Here is a 13,000-nt window from a genome sequence, read left to right on the forward strand (position 1 = left end):
AGAGCGTTCCTATTGGCTGTTCATTCAACGGAGGCAGCTCTCAAACACTTGCGAATTCCAATCAAACAATCAAACTGAGCGCTGATCAAATATGAATCAATATTCTATTACGTTAATGCCTATTTCTCTCCTCAAATGTTTTCAGAAACATCTTGTAGTGCCGAGGTCCAGACAGAACCTTTTTACCTCTCCTGGTAACCAGCACGACCTCCCACCTACCCATCAGGAAATGTCAGGTGATATAACAGATGTGACATTCTCAGATGTGAAAGTTTGATGATTAGGCTACTAAACAAATTTAGAGTCATTTAATAAATAAAGTTAGTTTAAGAAATTGATAGTTAATATTCAAGAGAAGAATAATTAAGAAATCCATCAATTAGCTTGAGACCTACAGTAAATTTCCCCTAACATTAATACCTAAAAATAAAATTGAATTGATAGGCCTGAACCTCAAACAGCAAATTTAATTGAGAGATATCAGTCACTGCATTGACCTGGTCACATTTGATTTGTTTCTATTCATACATGTTCATCACTGTGTTCATTGTAGAAGGAGAAGAGCAGAGGGGAGAGCACACATCCCTGTGGGAAGTTGTTTTGATGGTGAAAATAAAGTGACGCTAAGGGGCATACGCCAAGGGCAGTGACAAAGCGGCAGTATGTGACGAATTGGGATAAGAACATGTTGGACTCACTGGACCTACTTCAATTTGCTCACAGACCAAACAGCTGGATGGACAACGCCATCACCCCTAGCCCTCCACACTGCCCTCTCCCACCTGGACCAGAGGACCACATACGTGAGAATGCTGTTCATAGACTTTAGTTCCGCATTCAACACCATTGTGCTGCCGTGTGTCGCTCACCCTCCAGCTGGCTGTTAACGAGGGTCTTTTGGCACAGAGAAGTACTCGTATCGGTACTCGGTATCGCCGAGTACCCAAATGTAAGTACTTGTACTTGTACTCAGTCTGAAAAAAGGTGGTGTCGGTGCATCCTAGAAATAAAATTAATGATGTATCAGTTGATATTCTGCTGTACTGCAGTACCAGAGGTTTTTCTATGTTGTCTTTCAGCCAAAGAGATACAGTCTCTTACATCTCCATTCAGTCCAACATACTGTATTCTGTTTGTGTGTGTGTGCCTTCTCAGTGTCCTGCTGTCAAGATGTCTGATGTGACGTAATCATAAAACTTTGACAAATTTGACAAACAGCTCTCCGCATTCCTTTCACATCCACTGGTCTTGGCAGCCCGTTGACAGCACTTATCTTTCTGGAGTCGATTCTCAGCCACTGTGCTGTCAGCAGGTGTCCGAGGCGAGGCACTTTCTGCCGACACAACGTGAACTCTGCAGCTTTCAGTTGAATGTTTCTTCCCTGCATGTGTTCAGGAAGTGTTTCTCATCATCCCTGTTTGACTACTTCAATCTTCTACCCTCGTCTGGAATCAACATATCACCTGCAATTACATATAAGGCGCTTGAGTCAACTTCCTTTGAGAAATCTCAGGTGCTAAGCTGATCGCCAAAAGGCATCACAAGCCTCAATAATCTGCCAGACGGCGCGGAGAAGGTTATTAGATGGATTGATTTCACTGCTAATTTAACATGCCAGAAACAATATTTGACATCACAGATTGTAGCACTTGGCTTTTGACAGGTCAGAGAGGATTAGAAAGTGGGAGGCATCAGACCCACATGATAAATCCTTGGTCTTTAATTTTCCATAAGTTTTCTCGGCAGCACTGTTGATCAGCATCTTCAATCCCAGTTTTCCTTTAGTCATGTGAACACATCAGAGAAAAATAAAAATAAACTGTTTATTTGGGGCTTAACAGTGTGCAGACTTCCTTTGTGCCCTGCAGTTAAGTATTTTTTTTCTCACAGCCGAGTATCTTTGCCTGAATGTGCGCACGCTTGGTCTCTCTTCACAACCATGTCTGTGCCTTTTATTTTCTTACTTTAATCAGCATCATGGCTCCATTTGCTTACCAGCTTTGGTCCACCACTGACGTTGCAGGTACAGTTTCTGGTTCTTTGGGTTTCTTGCTTTGACCTCCTTTTGACAACTGAGTGCACCTTGCCTTAAAGGGACTGTTTGTAACTTCTTACACGTATAAATCATTGCGGGTCGGTGTCCCATGCGCGCTCATGTGTGGCTATGCTGTTCAGACTCAGACTCCAACACAAACTACACGGAAGCACCAAAACCGCAAAGTTGTATCTAGTGAAGCCCGTCTGTTAAACAGTGTTGGCTGCGGTCGGAGGACGCGGGGGAGACCGTAGCTTTGGTCTCCAGGACCGGAGTCTCTGCTGTACTCTGCTCCTCTGCTCCTCTGCCTGCCTTCACTCACACACCGCGCTCGTTCTCGCGCTTTCGCTCCACTCTCACATGCATGCACGCACACTCCACACTGCAGAAGAGTTAATTTAGCTCTGAGAATATCTAGTGAATGTTCAGTGGACGTTTGTGCAGAAATAACTGCTGCAGCTCCTCCAGACCAACAGAGGTTTCCCGTGTCTTGTGAAGTGACGGGGCTCCGCAGAGAGAAACGTTATTGTCTCCGACCAAAACTCCGGTGTCTCCCCTGTTCCCTCTGACCGCGGTCAGGAGGCTGAGGCAGGAAAAGCCAACACTAGGATCAGCATTGATTCATGGAGAGACCTTCGTCTGGTCAGCTAACATTACTGCCAAGCAGCTGAAATATAGAGTGATATTGTGGTTTTAGTTGACGTATGTCGCCTCACTGTTTTGAGCGATGCCCGTTCATGTCTATGTAGAGTGAGCACAAGCGCGAGCAACAGGACGCTGACTTTCGTTGACTAAACGGCCACAGGTGTCGCTGTTAACAAGACATTTCTGATTCTTAAAGACAGTCACTTTAATAGCTCAACAGCACTTTTTGACTATATGCTGTGTCAGGGTTCAGGAGGAGGTAATTGCACGTAGCTCTACAGTCAATATGAAATTTCACTAGATATTTGCCAGCATATCTACAAAAAGTTACTTTTCTTTTATCTGATTTGTTTTCATTTCTTTGTGATGTTTATAAATTATATGTGGGTCCACCTGTATCAACACCCCCAGGCGGGTTACACATCATACGGTACCAGTTGCTTTTACGGCAAAGTCAAACTGTCATTTAAGTATGAGGATATGTTGTAGGAGAAACACATGCTATAATTTTAAGATATCATTAAAAGTATAAAGAGTGAGAGAGAGAATTGAACAAATATTTTAACAGCAATATTCTTTCCTTTGTTTTGTTTTTTAGAAAGAGTCACTTACTGTAAATCCCATAGCTCTTGTGAGAAGTGTTGCCCTTGTGTGGGAAACATGTCACCAAAATAGATGACTTAATTACTGTCGCCTGCTGTTCAGTGATTCACATCTTAAATGAACATTTTCTTGCCATTACAACACAGCCATTGTCATGATACAAGGTCTTTGGTAATGGCTCCATATTTTGAAGTAGAGGAGTCGGGGAGGTGTCTAATAGAAAAAGTGAGAATGTTAGAGCTGTTGCCAGGGATGCAAACACATGGTGATAAAAGAGAGAGCTAGTAAAAAAACAATGTGACATCATAATATCAAATGATCACGTGATGAAGGCCTGTGCTATATGCCTAAATAAATTTGAAACTTCACAAGGATATGGAGTAGCCAGCCAGTATGAAAAATCTGCCAGTTATGAGTATGCAGCAGTGCACGGCCCAACAAACAATACAGTTAAAATCAAATACTCAAGTAGGGTGTGGGGGGGGGGGACTAGTCAGTGAAATCTGCTGCTTTGGTTTCAGCTGGAGAGAAAATCTTAAAACTGTTGGCCCTCCTGCACTCAGCTGACGAACAAGGTTCAGCAGTGTAAAGCTGCTGCCTCCTAGTGGCTACTATGAGAAACAGCAGGTCAGGTAGTGGATACAAAGCAATTCAAGAGAGCAAATAAAGGTAAAAAGGAGAGATTCTGTTTAAGAACTGACAAATTTCAACATGTTCTCTCATCGGTTTCAATAAAAAATTACCGAGCTAATTACTGCATCCTTGTTGCTCTCTGACTCACATACAGCTTCATAAATCTTAAAAGCATTTAGATGCAGGGTTTGACTTCACTGCTCAGGACAACTGAAGCAACTTGGTTTAAATGTAATACTGCACAAGTAAAGAAATAAAAGCTAAACTCGCCTTTTGAAAATATGAGACCAATAGGCAGCTTCACCTTAACTATTCATTACCACTACGATGCAAGGATTTCAACCACATAGAAGACAGAGGTTTAGCTAACAGGTTTCTCATCAAAGACAGAAAATATAGAATTTTGTGACATAGACACTCAAGAGGATGATTTTAAATGGTGTAAAGTCAGCTTTCCAAACAGCCCAGTATTTTTTACTAATTTCCTCTCAACCATGCAGAGTGATATCTGACAACGTTGAGTTGCAAGAACCATTATGCACATGTTCAGGGTCTCATATTGTTAGATATCATATATCTTTAATGGTAGGCCATTATTTATTTTTACCATAGTGTGTATCATCTACTTCGTTCCGAAAGTGAGTTTTGACCTCCACAGAAACACTAGAGAGAATGTTAGTGATAGTATTAGTGCTGGAACATGTCCAGAGGATGTGAGAGCTCTGCTCCATTGTTCAATTTACTAAAAAGGTCAAGACCTTTTTATTTCTCATGCTACTGGTAACAGATCCACAAAGATGCAACATACTGAGGTTGCTGTAGGTGTAGAGGCTGGTATCTCTCTCTACTGTGATGAATTTCTCCCTGTACGATTGTTAAAGGATAACTTTGGTGTTTTTCAACCCTATTTTCCCATGTTTTTGTGTCTAAGTGACTAATGGGGTCAACCATTTTTGAAATTGGTCCAGTATTGAGGGAGAGCGCTGTTACCTGCAGCTGCAAAACAAGCTGCGAGGGCAACGTCAATGTAACATTGCATCCACTAAAAGTGCTTGTTTTTGCCACTGACAGGCTCAGATTGTTATTATCAGTGTCTGACAGCATTATGGAAAGGACACTACAGAGAAATGAAATGTTTTTCTTACCTTTCACTTCATCCGGTCTGTTTGTTATTGTGTCCAAGTCCCGCTCAAGGAGAAGTCTTGTTGTGAAATCTGAATATCCGAATACTCTGGCTCCAATACATACGGACGGCCATCGAATTCAAAGACCTTATCCATATTGTTGAAATTATCTATATTCAGTTATGAATTTAGATAACACTAAGCTACGCTTTCTGTACTCCATCACAACAAACTGGAGTTTCCACCATGAATGTATTCACTATTCTTCCGGCAACACGTCACGTCCTCGCCAGATTTCACAACAAGACTTCTCCTTGAGTGAGACTCTTTCCATAATGTCAGACACTTATATTAACAATCGGAGCCTGTCATGACAAAAAACATGCTCTTTTAGTGGACGTAAGTGACGGTGCCAGCTTGCCCCACCAGCACCATATTGCACCCCGTGAGCAGCTGCTGTCTACAGCGTTCTCCCTCAGTACTGGACCAGTTTCAGAAATTGTTGTCCCCATTAGTCACTTAGACACAAAAACATAGTAAAATAGAGTCCAGGTTGAAAAACACCAAAGTTACCCTTTAAATGTTGGTCCAAAATATCAGATTCAGAGGGAAACATCTGTTCTTTGATTCTGCGGTAGGCCTACTTACTAAAACATTTTCTGCAACTAAACTGCAGGTCACCATGGTGTCATATTTTCTACATTTGGCCAGTTAGCTACAGTACAACAGGAGCAAGGGAAATAGCAAGAAACTATCCTACTATACATGTAACGTGCATTTTTAACACCTATTTATTTAACATTATTACAGTATTTCTGTGTGAAAACACTGTTACAAGGGCCAGGACCACAGAATGTAGAAAAATTCTGTGATGTCACCACAGGTTGCTAACAGGATATTTTAATGTTTGAATTTGGTTTTACTGCTTGCTGTTATCTTGGCTAGAGCAAGGAACTTGAACCAAGGAAGTATGCAGACTACATACTTTAAAAGGGTAGTTTGGGTGTTTTGAAGTGGGGTTATATGAGGTAATTATCCACATGTCAGTGTAATCCTACGGTGGTCGCCAAACAGACATGAGTATCGGCACAGGAGCCAAAGCAATTTCCTGCTGTGGACGGGGCCGGCAGCAAAACGTGTTTTAGACACCCAAAAGAAAGCCTAACCTAAAAAAATCAATACAGTTTAAGTGCATTTAGTATATTTTCTGACCTGAAACTGAAAGTAAAACTTATTTGTACTGTTTCTGTCAACTGTCTAGTCTTAGCTTGGGGTTCTCATTAGAAATGTGTTCACATTGCACACAAAAAAAGCCCACATAGTTATGTTCACGCCACCTGGCACTGCACACCCGTTAAACACTTCTGGAAAGTCACTCTCCGCCTTATTGGGCTGCCACATCCCATCATCCCCCCTCACTGTGCTTACTAGGAGACACATCAACAATCAACCTCAACAAAACATACAGCAGATTACTCTTGGTAGGCCTAACTATCCCCAAGAAAACTATCCTCATGAACTGGAAATCAAGGAACACCATACATATCGCACACTGGAAAAACCTTATTAATTACATCACTATGGAAAATCTATCCACCTCCGTCAAAAACACAGCAACAGACACCCATTCCATCTAGTCATCTCTCATTTTTACAAACCTGATTCCATCCATCCTCATAATATTCTTATTTTATATATTCTTTATTTATTTTATTTTTTTGACTGGTCAATCATAATTTGTCACACATACACACACATACACACACACGCACGCACGCATGCACGCACGCACGCACGCACGCACACACACACACACACACACACACACACACACACACACACACACACACACACACACACACACACATTAACACACACTCAGATAAACTCACCTGACTACCTGTAAATGGAGAGGGGAGGAGCAACACTTAGCAGGTGATCCAGGTACATGAACAGGAAGGGAACCTTGACTCTTAAAGTGTTCAATGACTCCATTTAGAGTCAACAGAGCAGAAGGATTAAGACTGAAGGCTGAAGCAGGGTGAGTGTTAATCCAACATTTTATTATTTCACTGTTAAACTCTCTGAGTCAGTTTCCTCCCTGTGGACTGTAGAGGAGATAAACGTTAGAAAGAACTCAACGGTTTGATTCATCTGTGAACAAAATGTCATGACTGGCTGAATAATACTCATTAAACCTGCTGTAACCCAGTCTTGCCTTGTGACTCTTGAACAAACTTCCATCCATCCATCTTCAACCGCTTATCCGGGGTCGGGTCGCGGGGGCAACAGCTCCAGCAGGGGACCCCAAACTTCCCTTTCCCGGGCCACATTAACCAGCTCTGACTGGGGGATCCCGAGGCGTTCCCAGGCCAGAGTAGAGATATAATCTCTCCACCTAGTCCTGGGTCTTCCCCGTGGTCTCCTCCCAGCTGGTCGTGCCTGGAACACCTCCCAAGGGAGGCGCCCAGGAGGCATCCGTGCTAGATGCCCGAACCACCTCAACTGGCTCCTTTCGACGCAAAGGAGCAAGGACTCTACTCCGAGTCCCTCACGGATGACTGAGCTTCTTACCCTATCTCTAAGGGAGACGCCAGCCACCCTCCTGAGGAAACCCATTTCGGCCGCTTGCACCCGCGACCTCGTTCTTTCGGTCATGACCCAACCCTCATGACCATAGGTGAGAGTAGGAACGAAGATTGAACGGTAGATCGAGAGCTTTGCCTTCCAGCTCAGCTCTCTTTTCGTCACAACGGTGCGGTAAAGTGAATGCAATACCGCCCCTGCTGCTCCGATTCTCCGACCAATCTCACGTTCCATCGTCCCCTCACTCGCGAACAAGACCCCGAGATACTTAAACTCCTTCACTTGGGGTAAGGACTCATTCCCTACCCGGAGTAGGCAAACCACCGGTTTCCTGCTGAGAACCATGGCCTCAGATTTAGAGGTGCTGATTCTCATCCCGACTGCGTCACACTCGGCTGCGAACCGATCCAGTGAGTGCTGGAGGTCGCAGACCGATGATGCCAACAGGACCACATCATCTGCAAAAAGCAGCGATGAGATCCTCAGCACACCGATCTGCAAACCCTCCTCCACCCGACTACGCCTCGATATCCTGTCCATGAATATCACGAACAGGATTGGTGACAAAGCGCAGCCCTGGCGGAGGCCAACCCCCACCGGAAACGAGTCCGACTTATTGCCGAGGATCCGAACACAGCTCTCGCTTTGGGCGTACAGGGATTGGATGGCCCTGAGAAGTGCCCCCCTCACCCCATACTCCCGCAGCACCCCCCACAGTATCTCCCGGGGGACCCGGTCATATGCCTTCTCCAAGTCCACAAAACACATGTAGACTGGATGGGCATACTCCCAGGCCCCCTCCAGGATCCTTGCGAGAGTGAAAAGCTGGTCCGTTGTTCCACGGCCCGGACGGAATCCGCATTGTTCCTCTTCGATCTGAGGTTCGACTATCGGCCGAACCCTCCTTTCCAGCACCTTGGAGTAGACTTTACCAGGGAGGCTGAGCAGTGTGATACCCCTGTAATTGGCACACACTCTCTGGTCCCCCTTTTTGAAAAGGGGAACCACCACCCCGGTCTACCACTCCTTAGGCACTGTCACCGACTTCCACGCGGTGTTGAAGAGACGTGTCATCCAAGACAGCCCCTCCCCACCCAGAGCCTTCAGCATTTCTGGGCGGATCTCATCAACCCCCGGGGCTTTGCCACTGTGGAGTTGTTTGACTACCTCAGTGACTTCCACCAGGGTAATTGATGATGGTCCCCCATCAGCTTCCAGCTCTGCCTCTACCATAGAGGGCGTATTGGTCGGATTCAGAAGTTCCTCAAAGTGCTCCTTCCACCGCCCGATTACCTCCTCAGTTGAGGTCAACAGTGTCCCATCCTTACTGTACACAGCTTGGATGGTTCCCCGTTTCCCCCTCCTAAGGTGCCGGATGGTTTTCCAGAAGCACTTTGGTGCCGACCGAAAGTCCTTCTCCATGGCTGCTCCGAACTCCTCCCACACCCGCTGCTTTGCCTCCGTCACGGCAGTGGCTGCTGCTCTTCGGGCCCGTCGGTACCCTGCAACTGCCTCCGGAGACCTCCGAGATAACATATCCCGGAAGGCCTCCTTCTTCAGTCGGACGGCTTCCCTGACCACCGGTGTCCACCACGGTGTTCGAGGGTTGCCGCCCCTTGAGGCACCTAAGACCTTAAAACCACAGCTCACCGCCGCAGCTTCAGCAATGGAAGCTTTGAACATCGTCCACTCGGGTTCAATGCCCCCAACCTCCACAGGGATGCCAGAAAAGCTCCGCCGGAGGTGTGAGTTGAAGATCTCTCGGACAGGGGCCTCCTCCAGACGTTCCCAGTTCACCCTCACTACGCGTTTGGGCTTACCAGGTCTGTCCAGAGTCTTCCCCCACCCTCTGACCCAACTCACCACCAGATGGTGATCAGTTGACAGCTCCGCCCCTCTCTTCACCCGAGTGTCCAAAACATGCGGCCTCAGATCAGATGATACGATTACAAAATCGATCATCGACCTTCGGCCTAGGGTGCTCTGGTACCACGTACACTTATGAGCATCCTTATGTTCGAACATGGTGTTCGTTATGGACAATCCATGACTAGCACAGAAGTCCAACAACAAACGACCACTCGGGTTTAGATCAGGGAGGCCGTTCCTCCCAATCACGCCACTCCAGGTGTCTCCATCGTTGCCCACGTGCGCGTTGAAGTCTTCCAGGAGAACTATGGAGTCCCCTACTGGAGCCCCATACAGGACTCCATTCAGGGTCTCCAAGAAGGCCGAATACTCTGCACTGCTGTTTGGTGCATACGCACAAACAACAGTCAGAGTTTTCCCCCCCATAACCCGAAGGCGTAGGGAGGCGACCCTCTCGTCCACCGGGGTAAACTCCAACGTAGCGGCACTCAGCCGGGGATTTGTGAGTATCCCCACACCCGCCCGGCGCCTCACACCATGGGCAACTCCAGAGAAGAATAGAGTCCAACCCCTATCCAAGAGTACGGTTCCAGAACCGAGGCTGTGCGTAGAGGTAAGCCCTACCAGATCCAACTGATAGCGCTCCACCTCCCGCACAAGCTCCGGCTCCTTCCCCCACAGAGAGGTGACGTTCCACGTCCCCAGAGCCAGCCTCTGCCGCCCGGGTCCAGTCCGTCGAGGTCCCTGGCCTTCACTGCCACCCGTGTGGCAGCGCACCCGACCCAAGCGGTTCTTCCCGCAGGTGGTGAGCCCACAAACTTGTTTCCTTTAAATGTTCTGAGCTCACAGTCAGTGTTCCTGTTTTACCTCTCAGACTGATTTCAGATCAGAAGATGAGTGATTGTGTGGAGGAAGAGGAGGACAGAGCAGAGTCTCTAGTCTCTGGCTGTCTGAAGAGTGACGAGTCCAAAGATCATCCTCCAGGCTTCAGTAATGAACCTGGACTCTCAGAGTCAAAGTAAGAGACTGTTTTTACTGTTAGCTGACCTGGTGGACGATGATGCATTGAGGATGAAGACTAAATGTTCTGCTAGAAGATTTATATTCTTCAACATGTAGCTTCCTGTTGTACCAATTGAGCAAGAAAATGTGTCATTTCTGGCTACCATCTATGTTTGGATTATGAAAAAGAGTTCCAACTCTGGAAAATGGCTTGAATTACTTTTTATTATGCAAGAGACAATGTTTTTAGAATCTCAGTCATATAAGTCTGAAAAGAAACAAACAAACAGAAATATTACAGAAAAAGCACATTAGTTTTTACCCAAATTGATTTAAACATAAAACTGAGATAATATTTGACCAAAACTCATTTTAATTCAACCTGTTCAAGCCAAAAGAGATTCTCATAAACACACCGTGTTAAAAAGCTGATTTGTGTGAGCAACACACACGCTCTCATAGATAAACTCTGAGTTCAAAGTTTTCCTGTAAATGAATAACAGAGCAGAAGGATGAAGACTGTAGACTGAGGCAAGGTGGTAGTGGGGCAGCTGAGCTGAAATATTTCTAACAATGGTGCATTTTGCGATAGAAGCAACACATTTGGCACAGATGTAGGTTTATATGTTACGTAAAGATATAGATATCGGAGCACTGCGAATTTGGCCCCTGGGGATCGTGGCAGCCATTTTTATAATATTCCAAAATGTTGCAGAATATTTTCATTAGCAGTAAAAATTCACAGAGATATCACTGGACACCAGTAACTTCTAATCACAGTTAAAGTGATACTGAACTTTGGTAGAACTTTGGGTTGTATTGCTGACTAGCCATGATATATGACCAACTAAAGGAGATAAGCATCATCGATTGCTCCCGTGAGAAGATTACAGTTTGTTATGCATTTTCTCTCTCTCTATTTACTCCCTTGCTAGCGAAACAGGTCGCTAAGGTTGCTTTCACTCATAACCCGTTTGGTTTGGGTAAAACAAACTCAGGTCCGTTTGCCGGGTTAGTACAGTTTGTTTGGGCTGCTGTGAAAGCTCATTCAAACTCTAGTGAAGACCAAACAACCAAACTCTGGTCCACATTAGAAGTCTGGTCTCGGTCCGCTTCCGAGTGAACTCTGGTGTTGTTTCGTTTCTGGTGTGGAAGCGAGCGAACCAACCACCAGCAGATATGTGATTTTAGCATGATTTCAAAAGCTAAACTACTAATAAATCCATCTGCTGATGGTGAGATCTGTTCAGGAAGTGATCTTATTGATCTGTATTCAAGATCATGTATAGAAGCACGTCAGCTGTTAAAACTGCTGTGCTTGTATCCGACTCTGTGTACTTTGTCAGTCCATGAACTCCATTAAAAAGTGTCTGACAGCGTTCCCACAGTACTACGCCTCATGCACGTATCCCCGACGTTTGCACTATGTATTCACGTCACCTGAAAGCTAGCAAAGTGGCTTTTGTACAGTCCTGTCTCTACTATTATTCATCATAACATGTGGCCAGCTTGCAGTCTAATAAGACTAATAATGTTTATTAGTAGTATTTATTAGGGGTCTAACGATATGTTTTTACAACGATACAATACAATATGATTTCCATGGTTCCGATACGATTCAAGGATGATATTTGGCTCATCTAGAGCGGTACGATACGATTCAATGATTTGAAATCGATACAGTAACTTTTTTTGCCAAAAAATCCATCAGTGTGACTGTGAAATAAATATCTGGATACTGGACAGTGCAGGTCAGGATTCCTCAAAGTTTTTCTTGTAAGGGAATCAGGGATAAATGAATTATGGATATAAACAAGTAAACAATGATTAATGGCAAATACATACACCTTTTATTAGAAAATAATAAAAAGTGCAACTTCAGGACCTGCTGATTCAGTTCTCAAGATACAAGGCAATGCAATATTTAACCAATATATAATAAACCAACTTCTATTCAAGTTAAATGAACAGTGGTTTAACCTGCTGCTTCTGTTCTCATTTTCAATATAAACGGTAGATCAATAATACAGAGATCAAACGCTGATAGTGATCAAACAGCTGATAGTGATCAAACAGCTTGGGACAGAATCATTCCTATACAAACGCTGTTTAAATAATCTGCTGATAGTAATCAAATAGTCCACCTACAGTGTTCATTTGGGGTCTTTTCATACATGAAAACATACGGAAAAACATTTTAAAACTATGTTTTTTAACTATTTGTGTTTTGTTTTTTACTTTACTCCTCCACACACGGACACACTGGTGTCTTCTCAGCGCGAGACCTACGTAAAACATGAAGACTGACATGTTCCCGTGTTATTTTTCATACGGTCTGCCTGACTATACTTGTATTCACCCTCTGTCTGAAACGCTCCTTTTATCCATTACGAAAAAAATTTGCTTCAAAGCCCAGCGCTCTTCCTGGGGTCTTGGTTTAGCAATATCTAAAGATATTCCTCTACACTTCTGTAATGAGCCTGCACCCTCAGACACAAAGTAA

General features: G+C 44.7%; 1 protein-coding gene across 2 annotated transcripts in view; it reads left to right on the forward strand.

The window, feature by feature from the left end:
- Positions 1–10,375: 10,375 nt before the first annotated feature.
- The window catches only part of LOC141765520 (uncharacterized), a 35,046-nt gene continuing 32,421 nt past the window's right edge, over positions 10,376–13,000 (forward strand). Inside the window, exon 1 of one of the 2 annotated variants that reach the window (XM_074631556.1) lies at positions 10,376–10,513. In XM_074631556.1, coding sequence (XP_074487657.1) covers positions 10,389–10,513 — 125 coding nt within the window. In that variant the 5' untranslated portion in view covers positions 10,376–10,388. The remainder of the gene's footprint in view (positions 10,514–13,000) is intronic. The other variant, XM_074631557.1, reaches the window with a different exon arrangement.

The sequence above is a fragment of the Sebastes fasciatus genome, chromosome 4, assembly GCF_043250625.1.
Source record: "Sebastes fasciatus isolate fSebFas1 chromosome 4, fSebFas1.pri, whole genome shotgun sequence".
NCBI classification, from domain to species: domain Eukaryota; kingdom Metazoa; phylum Chordata; class Actinopteri; order Perciformes; family Sebastidae; genus Sebastes; species Sebastes fasciatus.